This window comes from Alosa sapidissima, chromosome 6 (assembly GCF_018492685.1).
Source record: "Alosa sapidissima isolate fAloSap1 chromosome 6, fAloSap1.pri, whole genome shotgun sequence".
Taxonomy (NCBI): domain Eukaryota; kingdom Metazoa; phylum Chordata; class Actinopteri; order Clupeiformes; family Clupeidae; genus Alosa; species Alosa sapidissima.
The window spans coordinates 12,585,695-12,598,103 of NC_055962.1; the positions used below are offsets into that span (position 1 = coordinate 12,585,695).

At 39.6% G+C, this 12,409-nt stretch overlaps 2 protein-coding genes across 4 annotated transcripts in view; one reads left to right on the forward strand and one right to left on the reverse strand.

Moving 5' to 3' along the window:
• si:dkey-71h2.2 (low density lipoprotein receptor adapter protein 1) overlaps positions 1–4,065 on the forward strand; it is a 55,892-nt gene extending 51,827 nt beyond the window's left edge. For 2 of the 3 annotated variants that reach the window (XM_042096078.1, XM_042096077.1), the window contains 2 exons: positions 556–2,727; positions 2,792–4,065. In XM_042096078.1, coding sequence (XP_041952012.1) covers positions 556–605 — 50 coding nt within the window. In that variant the 3' untranslated portion in view covers positions 606–2,727; positions 2,792–4,065. Of the gene's footprint in view, positions 1–555; positions 2,728–2,791 lie in introns of those variants that run through there. The other variant, XM_042096079.1, reaches the window with a different exon arrangement.
• A 7,113-nt stretch (positions 4,066–11,178) lies between these two features.
• fndc4a (fibronectin type III domain containing 4a) overlaps positions 11,179–12,409 on the reverse strand; it is a 30,596-nt gene continuing 29,365 nt past the window's right edge. The window contains exon 6 of the mRNA XM_042095850.1: positions 11,179–11,496. Coding sequence (XP_041951784.1) covers positions 11,458–11,496 — 39 coding nt within the window. The 3' untranslated portion in view covers positions 11,179–11,457. The remainder of the gene's footprint in view (positions 11,497–12,409) is intronic.

Sequence of the window (12,409 nt, forward strand, 5' to 3'; positions counted from 1 at the left end):
TTTTTCCTTCTGATTTCTGCTCTCTTTATTTCTCCACCTCTTGCATTGCGTTCTTTCATCACTGTTCTTTTATATTGTCATTCTTTGGATAAACATCACGATTCCCCGATACCATCTCTCTCGTCTTCTATGCATCTTCCCTCTATCTTCCTCTCTCTTTCTCTCTTCCTCTCTCTTCCTCTCTTCATTTTACTGCTCCGTTATGTTGTCTTTCTTTTGAAAACATCACAATTTCACACCTCGTCTTCTACTTCTCTCTTTCGCTTGCCATATCCTATCTCTCCTCTTTATCTCTTTTTTTCTCTTACCGTATCTATCTCTCCCTTTCCCTCTCTCTCTCTCTCTCTCTCTCTCTCTGTCCCTTTCTCCTTTCACTCTTAATCCACTGATTGGCTTCACTCTCTTTCTTCTGAAAACGTCATGATTCCACACATCTCGCTTCACTTCCTTCCCTCTCTCCCTCTCTTCCACTCTCTTTATCTGTCCACCATTCCTTCTCTCTCTCTCTCCCTCTGATTCTCTCTCTCTCTCTCTCTCTCTCTCTCTCTCTATCAGACTGGCAGAGTCCCGCTCCGGACCGCCGTTGTCTGAAGCTGCAGCTCTGAGTCTGACGACAGCTGATCTGGAGGACCTGCTGTCGGGCAGCGAAGAGGACGACTCAGAGTAAAGGACCCCTCGAGCACCCAAACCACCACCCAGCACACATAAGCACATACACACACACACACACACACACACACACACACACACACACACACACACCCCTCCAGTAGGGGCCACAGCGGTGCTCAGTTTAAAGAGACAGCCTGCCTCATCTCCCATTCAGCATCTCACACAAGCCCAAGGCTCTCGCCATCCTCCTTTACACTCCCATCAAAACCACAGGGCCTTCTCTCTCTCTCTCTCTCTCTCTCTCTTCCTCTCTCTCTCTCTCTCTCTCGCTCTCTCTCTTCCTCTCTCTCTCTCTCGCTCTCTCTCTTCCTCTCTCTCTCTCTCTCGCTCTCTCTCTCTCACACACACTGACTGCAATACTGCCAACACCTATGATCTTCTCACAAACACACACACACACACGTACACACACACACACACACACACACAACCAAATACCTCGCAGACGGCACTGAATCTCTCTCCACACACACAATCCATTTTTCAAAAGCATCTCCTACCACAAGCCGCGGTCACTCTCTGTTGACGCTCACGGATCCTTTTCTTTCTGACAGCGAACCGTTCCATGTCCCGAGAGAAAGGCATCTGTTCCCATCCCGGTAGGCCACATCTCCTGAGTTATCAATGCCCGCAGGGCTGAGAGCTCCGCCTAATGGACTACATTTCCCAGAATCACTTAACCACAAATTCTTGGCCACAAACCTACCATCAATAATTTATACAAATAATGGAACAAACAAAGGCATTTTAGCTATTGGTTAGCTACATGGCAGATGTGTGTATTGATGATATGATGTTTGCTACGGCGTCCTTCTTTTTGAGAGTGTAGTGGGACCAAAATAAACTTGGATGCGCTCCCAGAAAGTGAGCCAGCCATGTCACTCTATGATGTCTTTGATATGTTGGGGATGTTATGCAGATGATGACGCAGCAATTTCACCTGATTTTGTGTGTGTGTGTGTGTGTGTGTGTGTGTGTGTGTGTGTGTGTGTGTTACAAACTCTCCTTCAGTTATCTATGCGCTTGGTTCACCTGGTTTTTGCCAAGTGTGTGACTGCGATACTGTGTGGTCAGACTTGATCGGACTGAAATGGCTGTGGTCACAGAGGACACAGTTTTCCACTCTGTGGCGTGAGATTGATATCAGCACAGGATTCTCTAACCAGCTACAGCTCGAGACTACCTTACTGCTGGGACCACCAGCCTACATGCATATGGCTGTTTCAGTAGTGGCACATACCGTCTGTTTTACACCTGCATGCCGAGCGCAGATATGAAAAGGTCCATTAACTATCCTTCTATCTCTTAATCTGTTGTTTCTTGGTTTCGTTCAGGTTGCTTCCTTTTTTACTTTCTTTCTGTCGTCTTTCTATCTTTCCCTTCCCTCTTCATTTATCATTTGGTGTCTTTCTGTCTTTGGACAAACAGGGTAATAAAATGGAGAGAAACTGTCAGTGTGAAACTTTGAAGACATCTCAGGTTCCAAGCTTACTGGAGTGTTTGGCACATTTTTGCATTTTCTTCAAGTCAGTATGTCTGTCATCGTGGCCTATTTGTTCAACCGGATATTTGTTTCTCTTTTTTCTGCTTTTGAAATGAAAACCCTGACTGTGGAAAACGGGGGCGATTGTACATGTCATTTGACTACATACATAAAGCATGTATGAGATATCCATAACACATACATGACACTCCACTGTTGTAAGAAGCATGAACTGTATGGCATATTGTCTGATCCATGCATTCCTATATGTACAAATGCAAGATATTGTTCAAACTTTATACAGGCTCTCTTTATATATGTTTAATATATACTTACTATGAAGTGAATATTTTGTTTTATTTTCTTTTGAAATTAGGTCAAGTTTGTTTAGATTTGTGTACCAGATCCTTGCTTGTATTACATTAAAGAGGTAGTAGCCTACTATGTATAGGAACTTTTGCATTATTGACAAACAATTCTCATAGTGGGATTTGCTCTATTTAAAAAAAATAAATAAATTCATGTTTGTGGCCTAATGTTGAAGTTGATAATGGCAATAGTTAATTTACATCGTTGTAAAATAAATGTCTATTTCTGTCATTGTTACTACAGCCCTGGTATTTAACATGTATGCAGCCCTATTTACATTCATTAACCTGTTAAAATGCTAAAATCACAACATTCATTTCTATAACAGTACACCCACTAGAAAACAAACAAACACGCAAGCATCCAAACAAACTGGAAGAAATGACAGAAGAATAATGAACCTACAATACAGTGTGTTATGATAGAGTATACAGTATTTTTTTCAGAACTACAGTAGTAAACTTTAATGACCTTTTAAAAGTTGTCTTATGCTTCTCACCCCTTTATTTCCCTTTGTCGGCTCAATAAAGGTTATTTCATGCACACGATCAGTAGTGAAGTACGATAATAGGGAGTCTGTGGTAACATCTGGCTGTGGACAACAGATGAAAAGGAGCCTTTTTTATTAACTCTGGCATACAGCTATGTTAATTGGAGCAGTTCTTGCTAAATAGATTAATATGAATACAAATAATGTTTCTGCAAAATCTAGTTACAAGATTGACAATTCATATAAATGAATATGGCTTGACTGAGTCCTCTTTCTGAATTACAAAACAAATGGATGAAATCCAAGCATATCTATTTAGCCTACTCTATATAGTCTTCTCTTCTCAAGGTCAACTTATAACACAATTTTGAGCTAAATATGAGCTCTTTGCACTTGAGTCTAAAACTTTAGATTGGTCCTCTGGTTGCGGTGTGTGTCTGTGTGTGTGTGTGCGTGTATGCGCTAATACATCTAATTTATTTTAGCCCTGCGTTCTCTCCCAGAGTTTGAAATCCAAAGTGGAGGCTTCAGCATGCGGATGGAACTTGATGTTATGCAGTTATTTTAGATACGCCAGTGAGCAGTCTCTCAGGAGATAAGGGCTGAATATCAATTGACAAGCCTGAGAAAGAAAGAAAAAAATAACTACAGTAAAGAAAAAAAGTCTTAACAGGTTCCTATTTTTGCTATTCTTTTGTGAATGTGTCAAGGAGGTTAAAGCAGGCATGGGCTGGACATTGTTTTTATTGCACCAGTCCGAATGAGTCCTTGCCACATTCACCTCCATGCGGCACAGCCACTGGGTTATTTTTGGGAGTACTTGAATAATGTCCACTGGCAAAAAGGCATGCATAATTTCCCCATCAGACTAGCCAACATGTTGTGAATGAAAGGAGACCAATCAATAAGCCGTATTAAAACACAGCATAGTTTTTTTTTCATATAGTTCCAAGTGAAATTATGCTACAGGATATATTTTATTCAACCAAGTCAGCCTTTCAGCCCCTGCTCTATAAATATATGTAATGACTTGTTAGTTACCCTTTAACCCTTAAACAGGCAACGTGCACCAGGAGATAGATACTTTTTAACATCCTCTGGGGGGCATTTCTAAAAAAAATTCCAAATCAAGTTATGATTGATCAAAAGTCCTGTCTGTTATCAGTCTGTAGGTCACATGACTTGGTTCAGGTTGTTTGTCATTATGTAGTTAGCTTGGTCAGAAATCAAAATGGCCGCCAGCGGTAGCACACATGCTAACCAAGTGGTGAGTAATTACATATAAATCATAGTTATTTTCAATAAATCAATCATATTAACTCATATAAGTGATTATGACTATTGTCTAAATATATTGATAAAGAAAAAAAAAGCTTGACTGTGTTTGTGGAGTTAGTTTAGTAACTTTGAAATGTATGTATCCCCCAAGATACGTTGCCAGATTAGGGTATAAAATTTGGTCAATGGGAATTCTGTGTAGTATTGAAAATGTAGTTTTCAAACAGGAAGATATGCTAATATACACTGCAAAAAGAGATGTTATCATGTACAGGTATACATTATGACAGTACAACCATATATTGCCCTTTAGGGTATCACAGTTAGCTCATTTTATGGCAACAGAAAGATGAATAGAAGAGCGAGCGAATGAGCGTGATAGAGGAGATCCCTGAACACTCTTCAGGCATAGGCACTAGTGATGAAGATGAGGATAATCAGGTAGAATTGAGATCCCTGAACACTCTTCAGGCATAGGCACTAGTGATGAAGATGAGGATAATCAGGTAGAATTGAGAGATAGAACTAGAGACTTAATAGTTCTGCTGAGGAGGAGGAGGAAGAGGCGATGGAACAAATGCCTAAAAAAGCTAAGGAATTTAGGTGACAATGCTTAAATTGAGGGACATTTGGGCATATTTACTGAAGTGAGCAGGCCAACCAGCTTAACCAATGAGCAGTACCTTATAGAACTCAACAGTCACCACCTACCTCCCTAAGGGGTCAGGTACTGGATGTAAGTTCCCCATTAATTTCCCCATTTGATGTCTGGAAAAATCTGTATGAAGTGTTTTAGGCCTGGCCTTAGGCTGACCAGCTATGGTGTGAATCGTGATCGTGCAACATTTCATTTTGTGCAAAACAAAAACTAATAGAAAAACAACAAAAATACATTATATTATACATATGTATACAATATGTATTCATTTAATTTCCAATCGAAGGAACTACTAATCCCATGATCAGCTATTGCGAATAATGCATTTTCCAATATTTGCCAACCTAATGATAGTTTAACACACTTATTTTTGACTGTAAGACAAGATGACTTACTCCACAGTTTACATTAAGCCATTTTCACTTCAACGTAAGCAAAACAGTTTTCACTGGATGGTCACACATAGACCTGTGAAGTTCTATATGAATATATATAATAGCTTGATCATGCCATAGCTGATTTTAACCTTAGACTGTATAAAATAGGTTTTAAGTCTACATTGGATGGTTACATTTTACTTATAATCTGGACTTATAATCCAGTTCTCAAAGGAGAATGTGAATTAGATTGTTACTTCCAAAACCTGAGTGGGCGGTGACTGTTAAGGTCTTGGTGGATGGCTCCCTGCAAAGTTCCCTTGTTATACACATAGCATAACACTGTTTGAGTATGTGCAGGCTATATTTTGCTGCCATTTTGGTAAATCAAAAAGAAAAGCCAAATAAATTTACACAAATACTGACAAATTGCCAAGTTATCTCATTCAATAACTTTGTGTGTACTTCTGCGAAAAAGTTTAACCACCTGTCAACGGCAAAAAGCCTGTAAATTCAGAGCATCCGATGAGATATCATCTCCATAATATATAGTAGAATTTGATAAAAAATAATATGAAATCCATTTTAAAAATAGTATTTATGACATAAATGATGAAGGAAAGCAAGATTTCATCAGTTATATGTATCAAATGAGAAATGGAAAAGTTCACCAATTTGATTATTTTTATACCTTAATAGGGCAACGTATCCCAGGAGATACAACTCATAAAATCCAAAATCTCCAAAATATTTAAAAAATGAGTGTGGAAATGTTTTCCTTAGGTGCAAATGAGACAGAATGTAACATAAAATGATTTTTTACTACTATTTTTTTTTACTCATGCCTGTTTAAGGGTTAACAATGTGTGTCTGTCGAGGTTTCTGCTTGTTTGGGCTCCACTTCATGGTACAGCGCCCTTCATTCCTGTCTTGCTGCTTGTGTCCATCTAGTGTAATTAATGCAGTGATTACTGCTTTTTAAACTGCACTGCACTGCACTGTCTGCATGCCTTAATGTGTGGGTGTTAGGACAGCGACAGGATAAAACGTTATCTGCTGATAAGCTTTTTCCATGCTGTGACTACTCTGCTGACAAAACTTTTTTGGACGTTAAATGGCATCAAAAGAAGTCTGTGTTCGAATACATGAGATATTGTTTATTACTAGTAATATTGATGCATAGTCCATGAGCCCTGATATAGACAGCAAGACCTATAATAACAAGGCTATTTAGGGATTGTTGCTGCTGTACCATGGGGCGATGCCTCCACTTTTGCTGAAATCTATGCAACACTCGGATTTCTGTGAAGACTTACAACAGCAACAACACCACACTGTATGGGAACAAACATTCCTCATCAGGCAATGTGAGAGCACTAAGGGGAACTGTTTATTTTGTTTAATTAAGTGCATTAAATATGTTTCACATGTTTTGTTTGTCTCTGTCTCCTCTCTCCCTGAAACAGTTATTATCAATACATAATAATATAATACACAATAAAAGTGATACCTTTTGCAAACCAAATTGACACCAGTTAAACACACACACACACACCTAAAGGTATGACTCAAATATCTTTTTTATCGAATCATAACTTCGCTGATATAACTCCATGCAAACGTTCTTTGACATATCTATGTGTTATTACATCACATTCCCATCTGATAGTCTGGGATAGGTGGGAAAACTCCAGTTATCCATAATCAGATACATGATGTGTTCTCAAGTATACTAGAAATTGACCCTATTTGGATTGCATTGTAAAGGCATTGAATGCTGAAAACATTAAAAGGCCTTTTTTACTAGACACGTAAACGTCTTTTGTTTTGAGATTAGGTTGTTTAGATTTGTGCAAGAGATCTGTGTTTCTATTACCTACAAGAGGTAGTCAAGGGGGTAGCAGTAAACCTTTGCATTACTAAAAGACCTTTGTAATAGTGAAATGCATATTTTATTATAAATAAAAAATAGTGACATCATGTATGCGGCCTAATCATGAAGCACACCACTGAAGTCTGAAATACGTGTTGAGGTGCAGTTCTGTAGCGTTCATTATCCAAACCATCAGAACCAGAGCATTGTCAGAGACCTGGTCACCACTAGAGAGAGTCTGACCTCTGAATTGATTCTCTCTCTGTCTCTTACCTGCCTGGTTGACCACTGCTGTGGTAATTGGCTGGCGTAGATTTATTGCGGTGCCAGACTGCCTAGTCTCTGTTCCCATACTCGCGGGTGGCCCGGCGGGACTATTTTAGTGCTAATCAATTCTTTGGGGAGCCACACTTGGTCAGCCGAAACCTTGATTCACCTTGATTAGTCCCCTACAGTAGCACTATTTATTTTCTTCTTTTTTGTTTTCGTTTGTTAGTGTGCTGTTCGAAATGACTCAAGTTTGGGGGTTGTAGAACTTTTCTGTTTGTGTGCTGTAGTTTAGAGCTTCGGGGCAAAGCTGTTCACTTTGTCACACTCTTATTTTGAACAGTGTTCAATCCTGTGAATTTGGACGGTTCAATAATAAAATTATTTTTGAAACCCCCAGGGAGCTAAATGTCAAAAGAAGTCACTGGGTAAGCCCTGAGCATAGGACACTGGCAGAAAATGCAAAAGTGTGTGTGTGTGTGTATGTGTACTTGTGCATGTGTGTGTGTGTGTGTGAGCCAATCCATGTCCTCTGATTCTCCCTTGTCAAAAGCCTTGTTCTCACTCTGCAGTGGCTCTCTGTCTCTCCCCTTCACTGCACTGTATGCTTGAGTTACTGTACCAGTCTGCTCCATGCCCACCTGTCCCGACTAGGTGCAGCACTGGTACAGTAACTCAAGCATACAGTGCAGTGAAGGGGAGAGTCTCTATGCCTTGTCAATACACCAGCTACAGCAGCAGCAGTAGCATCTCCACACATCTCCCTTCAAATCAAACCCAACCTAGCAAACCTACCTTCCCATTGTCTAAGTCATTTAAAGGTTATGTTCTCACAAAGACTGAATAGTAATATGTATAATGTGTTGTTTTTTCCCACTGGCCCTAATAAGTAGTTAGGCCACAGCAATGGTAGCCTGACGAGCCAGACCCACATTAAAATGTAGGGTCTGGGCACTCACCATTTGCAGTGCTTAGTCCGAGGGGCGGGATAATCGGTTGTCTTTCAAATTCCCTCGGCACGCAATAGGACAGCGCGATGAGTCCCATGCGTTATCCCATCAGCGGAGCTAGTTGGCTAGTTGAAACTTTTGCCAACTTAAAAAAAACTTAACTCGTGTCACACTGTTCGCCAACAGCAACATCCATCTTCTTTGTTTTCGAGCTCACAAGCCAACGGAGAGTTGCTAGACTAGGGCGCTAGGGTGCGTCTAGATTTCTAGGCTACAACAATGGAGGATTAAGGAATAGATTTTTGGTGAGGCTGCTGTGAATGTTAGCTGGCTGTCAGTTTGCGGTGGTTTCTTATGCAGACATGTCTGAGAAGTAGTATAATTGACGTGTATAATTGAAATGAGCATAAAATAGAAAGAAAATACCATAACTGATAAATACCCAACTGATAAACCCTGTTCTCCAGTAACTGTTACTGCCGCAGTGAGTTGTGACGTCAGTTGTACACAACACAACAGAGTCCTGTTCGTTGGACAGCTGCCCACAATATGGTTGTCTTTGGTGCCCTTAAGTCTGAGACAGGACAAGAGCAGACAGCCAGGTATGGACCAGTGCCATGGCTGCTCCTTCCCCAGCACAGCGCCATCATCTTTCATTCATATCAGCAATGCCCTTTTGCCACGTTGGCAGCTATTCTTCTCTTTGACAACGTTGTGTTAAGGGGCACTTGTAAGGTTGTAGCCAAACTGCCAATGTCCTGCCCTTTGGATGATAGAGAGTAAACCAGATGATTCATGAGGTCTGGCCATTTCTGTGTCTTTCAACTACTTCCAGTTCTGTAAAATAAGCTCGTACTTTGCACAAAGTACCAAAATCAACATAGTATATTAAGTCTGCATATCATTGTATTCATATATAGCCTATGGTCTATATTATTGGCATGTTTCAGCAACTCACTTCATTTATTCTGAATGTGTCTTAAATAACAAGCATTTTAAGTGTATGATCTAATCCAAGAGGCACTGCTTTCTTTGGTTGCTCATTGTTTACTTGGCATGAGAAAGAATGAATCTCTGTACAATAGAAATGCTAACTTTGTGCCCATTTGACTATTACAATCAGTTGATTATTCTTCTTGAAAGGTAGAAATTATATTTAACACGTTATTTTAACATTTGGATTATGCAATGGCAACTTTAAGAGTCAAAAACATTACAACCAAAAGTAATGGATTATTAGTATTTATTGGCATGAAATATGAATGACCAACAGTTGTTTACAATGTTTGATTCTAAGGCATGGCAATGTTCATTTATACACATGCATTTCTGAGCTGTTATTGAGGTCGTTATGACTGATTTGGGCAGCTGTATGATAGTTGAATGTTCTTTCTGTTTATTTACAGTTCACAGTAAAATCATTACAGCAAAAACATGATGGAAAGGACCTTTAAGCTAAGTAAAACCAAAGAGTAAAAATATTTACACAGCATTGATACTAAAAGTACATGTTCATAGAAATAGCAATTAGTCTGTTTGGGTTTTCCCAAACTGTAGCAAGTGAATTAAGTGCACAGCCAATGGTATATCCATTAGGAGAATCATGCAATCATGTTACAGTATATTGAAATGATCAACTTTACAAAAGTCTGTAATTCCTCCTTTCAAGTATACATGTTTTTGAGGGTAAATTAAAAGAGTTGATTTGCCAGGTTGTATTAATACTGCTTGTATTGATTGACTAATCAAGTCATATTATCACTCTACTTGCATGTATTCCGCTCATATTCTGATGATATTAATATTGTCCTTATACGTTTTAGAGCACCTTCAGCAATGATGGACACATATTGAGTTATTTTACTTTCCTCCAACACCTACTATGACAAAAACAACAACAACTGTACTCGTATTAGTCATATCAACCAAGCACTGTAAAAGCCTTATGACCCAATGTCAAAATCAAACATTTCGACAGGACTTCAGTGATAACTTTTGAGACATCATGTCCAACATTCGCTTGTCTTGCCATAAGAGACCAAGCATAGATACCCATTGGTATGGTATCGTGTGGTTTTGCTAGGTGAGCACTGAACCATGCAAGTTGATTAAATACAGGCCGCTTTGCTGGAGAGGCTGGAGTTGACTATATCCCACATTGCTTACACTACTACTTTACTACTACCTCAGCTCACTATATCTTATGGTTGCCTTGCATGCACCAAAAGCGCACAATGTTTTGATGTTTCTTTTCAAAATGAGCACAATTTCTCCCTGCTCTACGAACAAAGCTGAAAATACATGCAACAATCAAATTCTGTGTTGATGTTTTGTTTTTGTTTTGTTTTTAAGAAAATCAGAAACAAGAGAATAAAAACCCTGCTCTTAGTATTACAGTACACTACCATATAAAAATACACTGTTTCCAACGGTCATGGGGACACAAGAGAGACCTCCTTACTACTACTTGTAAGTAGAGACCAATATTTCTTTTACTTTTACTTGACATAATGTGTTCGGCACATTATGGACAATCATCCTGCAGGAGTTGATTGCTTAACATTTGTTTCTGTTTCTATTTGTGTGTGTGTGCGTGTCTATCTTTATACATGTGATTATTTGATCATTTGTCCACACTCTCTTTGCTTTGAATGTTAGTGTGTGTGTGTGTGTGTGTGTGTGTGTGTGTGTGTGTGTGTGTGTGTGTGTGTGTGTGTGTGTGTGTTTGTTTGTGTGTGTGTGTGTGTGTGTGTGTGTGTTTGTTTGTGTGTGTGTGTGTGTGTGTGTGTGTGTGTGTGTGTGTGTGTGTGTGTGTTAGCTGACGAGGCAGCAGTAGCTTAGCTAATGGCTTGTTCCGCCCAGAATAGTGACTCCACAAGGCAGAGAGGCTCAGGCTGGTATGGTAGAGAGGAGGGGAGGGGGGAGAGAGAGAGAGAGAGAGAGAAATAGAGAGAGAGAGGATGAGGGGAGGATGTGGGGTGGGTGGGTTTGGCAGACGCGGGAGAAGAGAAGGTGAGAAGCAGGCGTTTCCTGGCCTCCATTACACCTCAATGATGTTGATAGATGGCACAGACTGAAACTGCAATAAACAACATTCATTCAGGGGGAAAAAAAGAGACATTAATATTTCCCAAAGCATCTAATTTCATTAAGCTTTGCAATATGTTCTGTCAGTAGGTAGTACGAACGAACGAACGAACGAACGAACGAATGAATGAATGAATGAATGAATGAATGAATGAATGAATAAATGGATGAATGAATAGATGGATGGATGGATGGAGGAAGGAAACTGGATCTATTTCTAGAAATAAAGGACACAAATGCTCTGGAAGGTATAATGCTTTGACAATTTTAAGACTTTGTTTCGTTGAAATACATGGCACTCAAAATAAAGCATTGACTATCAGATAAGGCCACTGGATTCAATGTTCACTGCTTCAGTAGCTCAATACAAATGGACTTCTCTAAGACTTCCTTCACCACTGATTTAAAGGTCTTATTAAATCCGGGACAGCCAAATTCTTCTTAATTAGGGTCATGGTTCTTTTGTGCCCTTTGAGATCAATTCCTTTTTAATTTCTTATTTTTTACTGTGACCGAATAACAAAAGACAAACTCTGCAGCTTCAGATAGCGATTAGGGAGCAAGAGGAGGGAGGGTTCACTATCGAGCAGAAAAAGGGGTCTGTGAGGGAAAGGGGGAGAGGGAAGTGATTCGGGAGCTGCAGTCAGTAGAAAGAAAGGAAGAATAAAGGAAATCAAAAGAGAGAAAGACAGAAAGAACAGGAGACTGTTCATTAAGACCAAACGTTGTTTCTTGTGAACTAATGGCTCTTAAAACTTACACTGTGCTTTTTTTATTGAACTTTTGCAACTTTTCTGGGTGGCACTAACTTCATATCCTCTATCCACTTAACCATGATCAGGCGATGCTTGCAAAATTGTGACAAGTCTACCACATGATAACCAAACATCTATCTAAGCTAACAG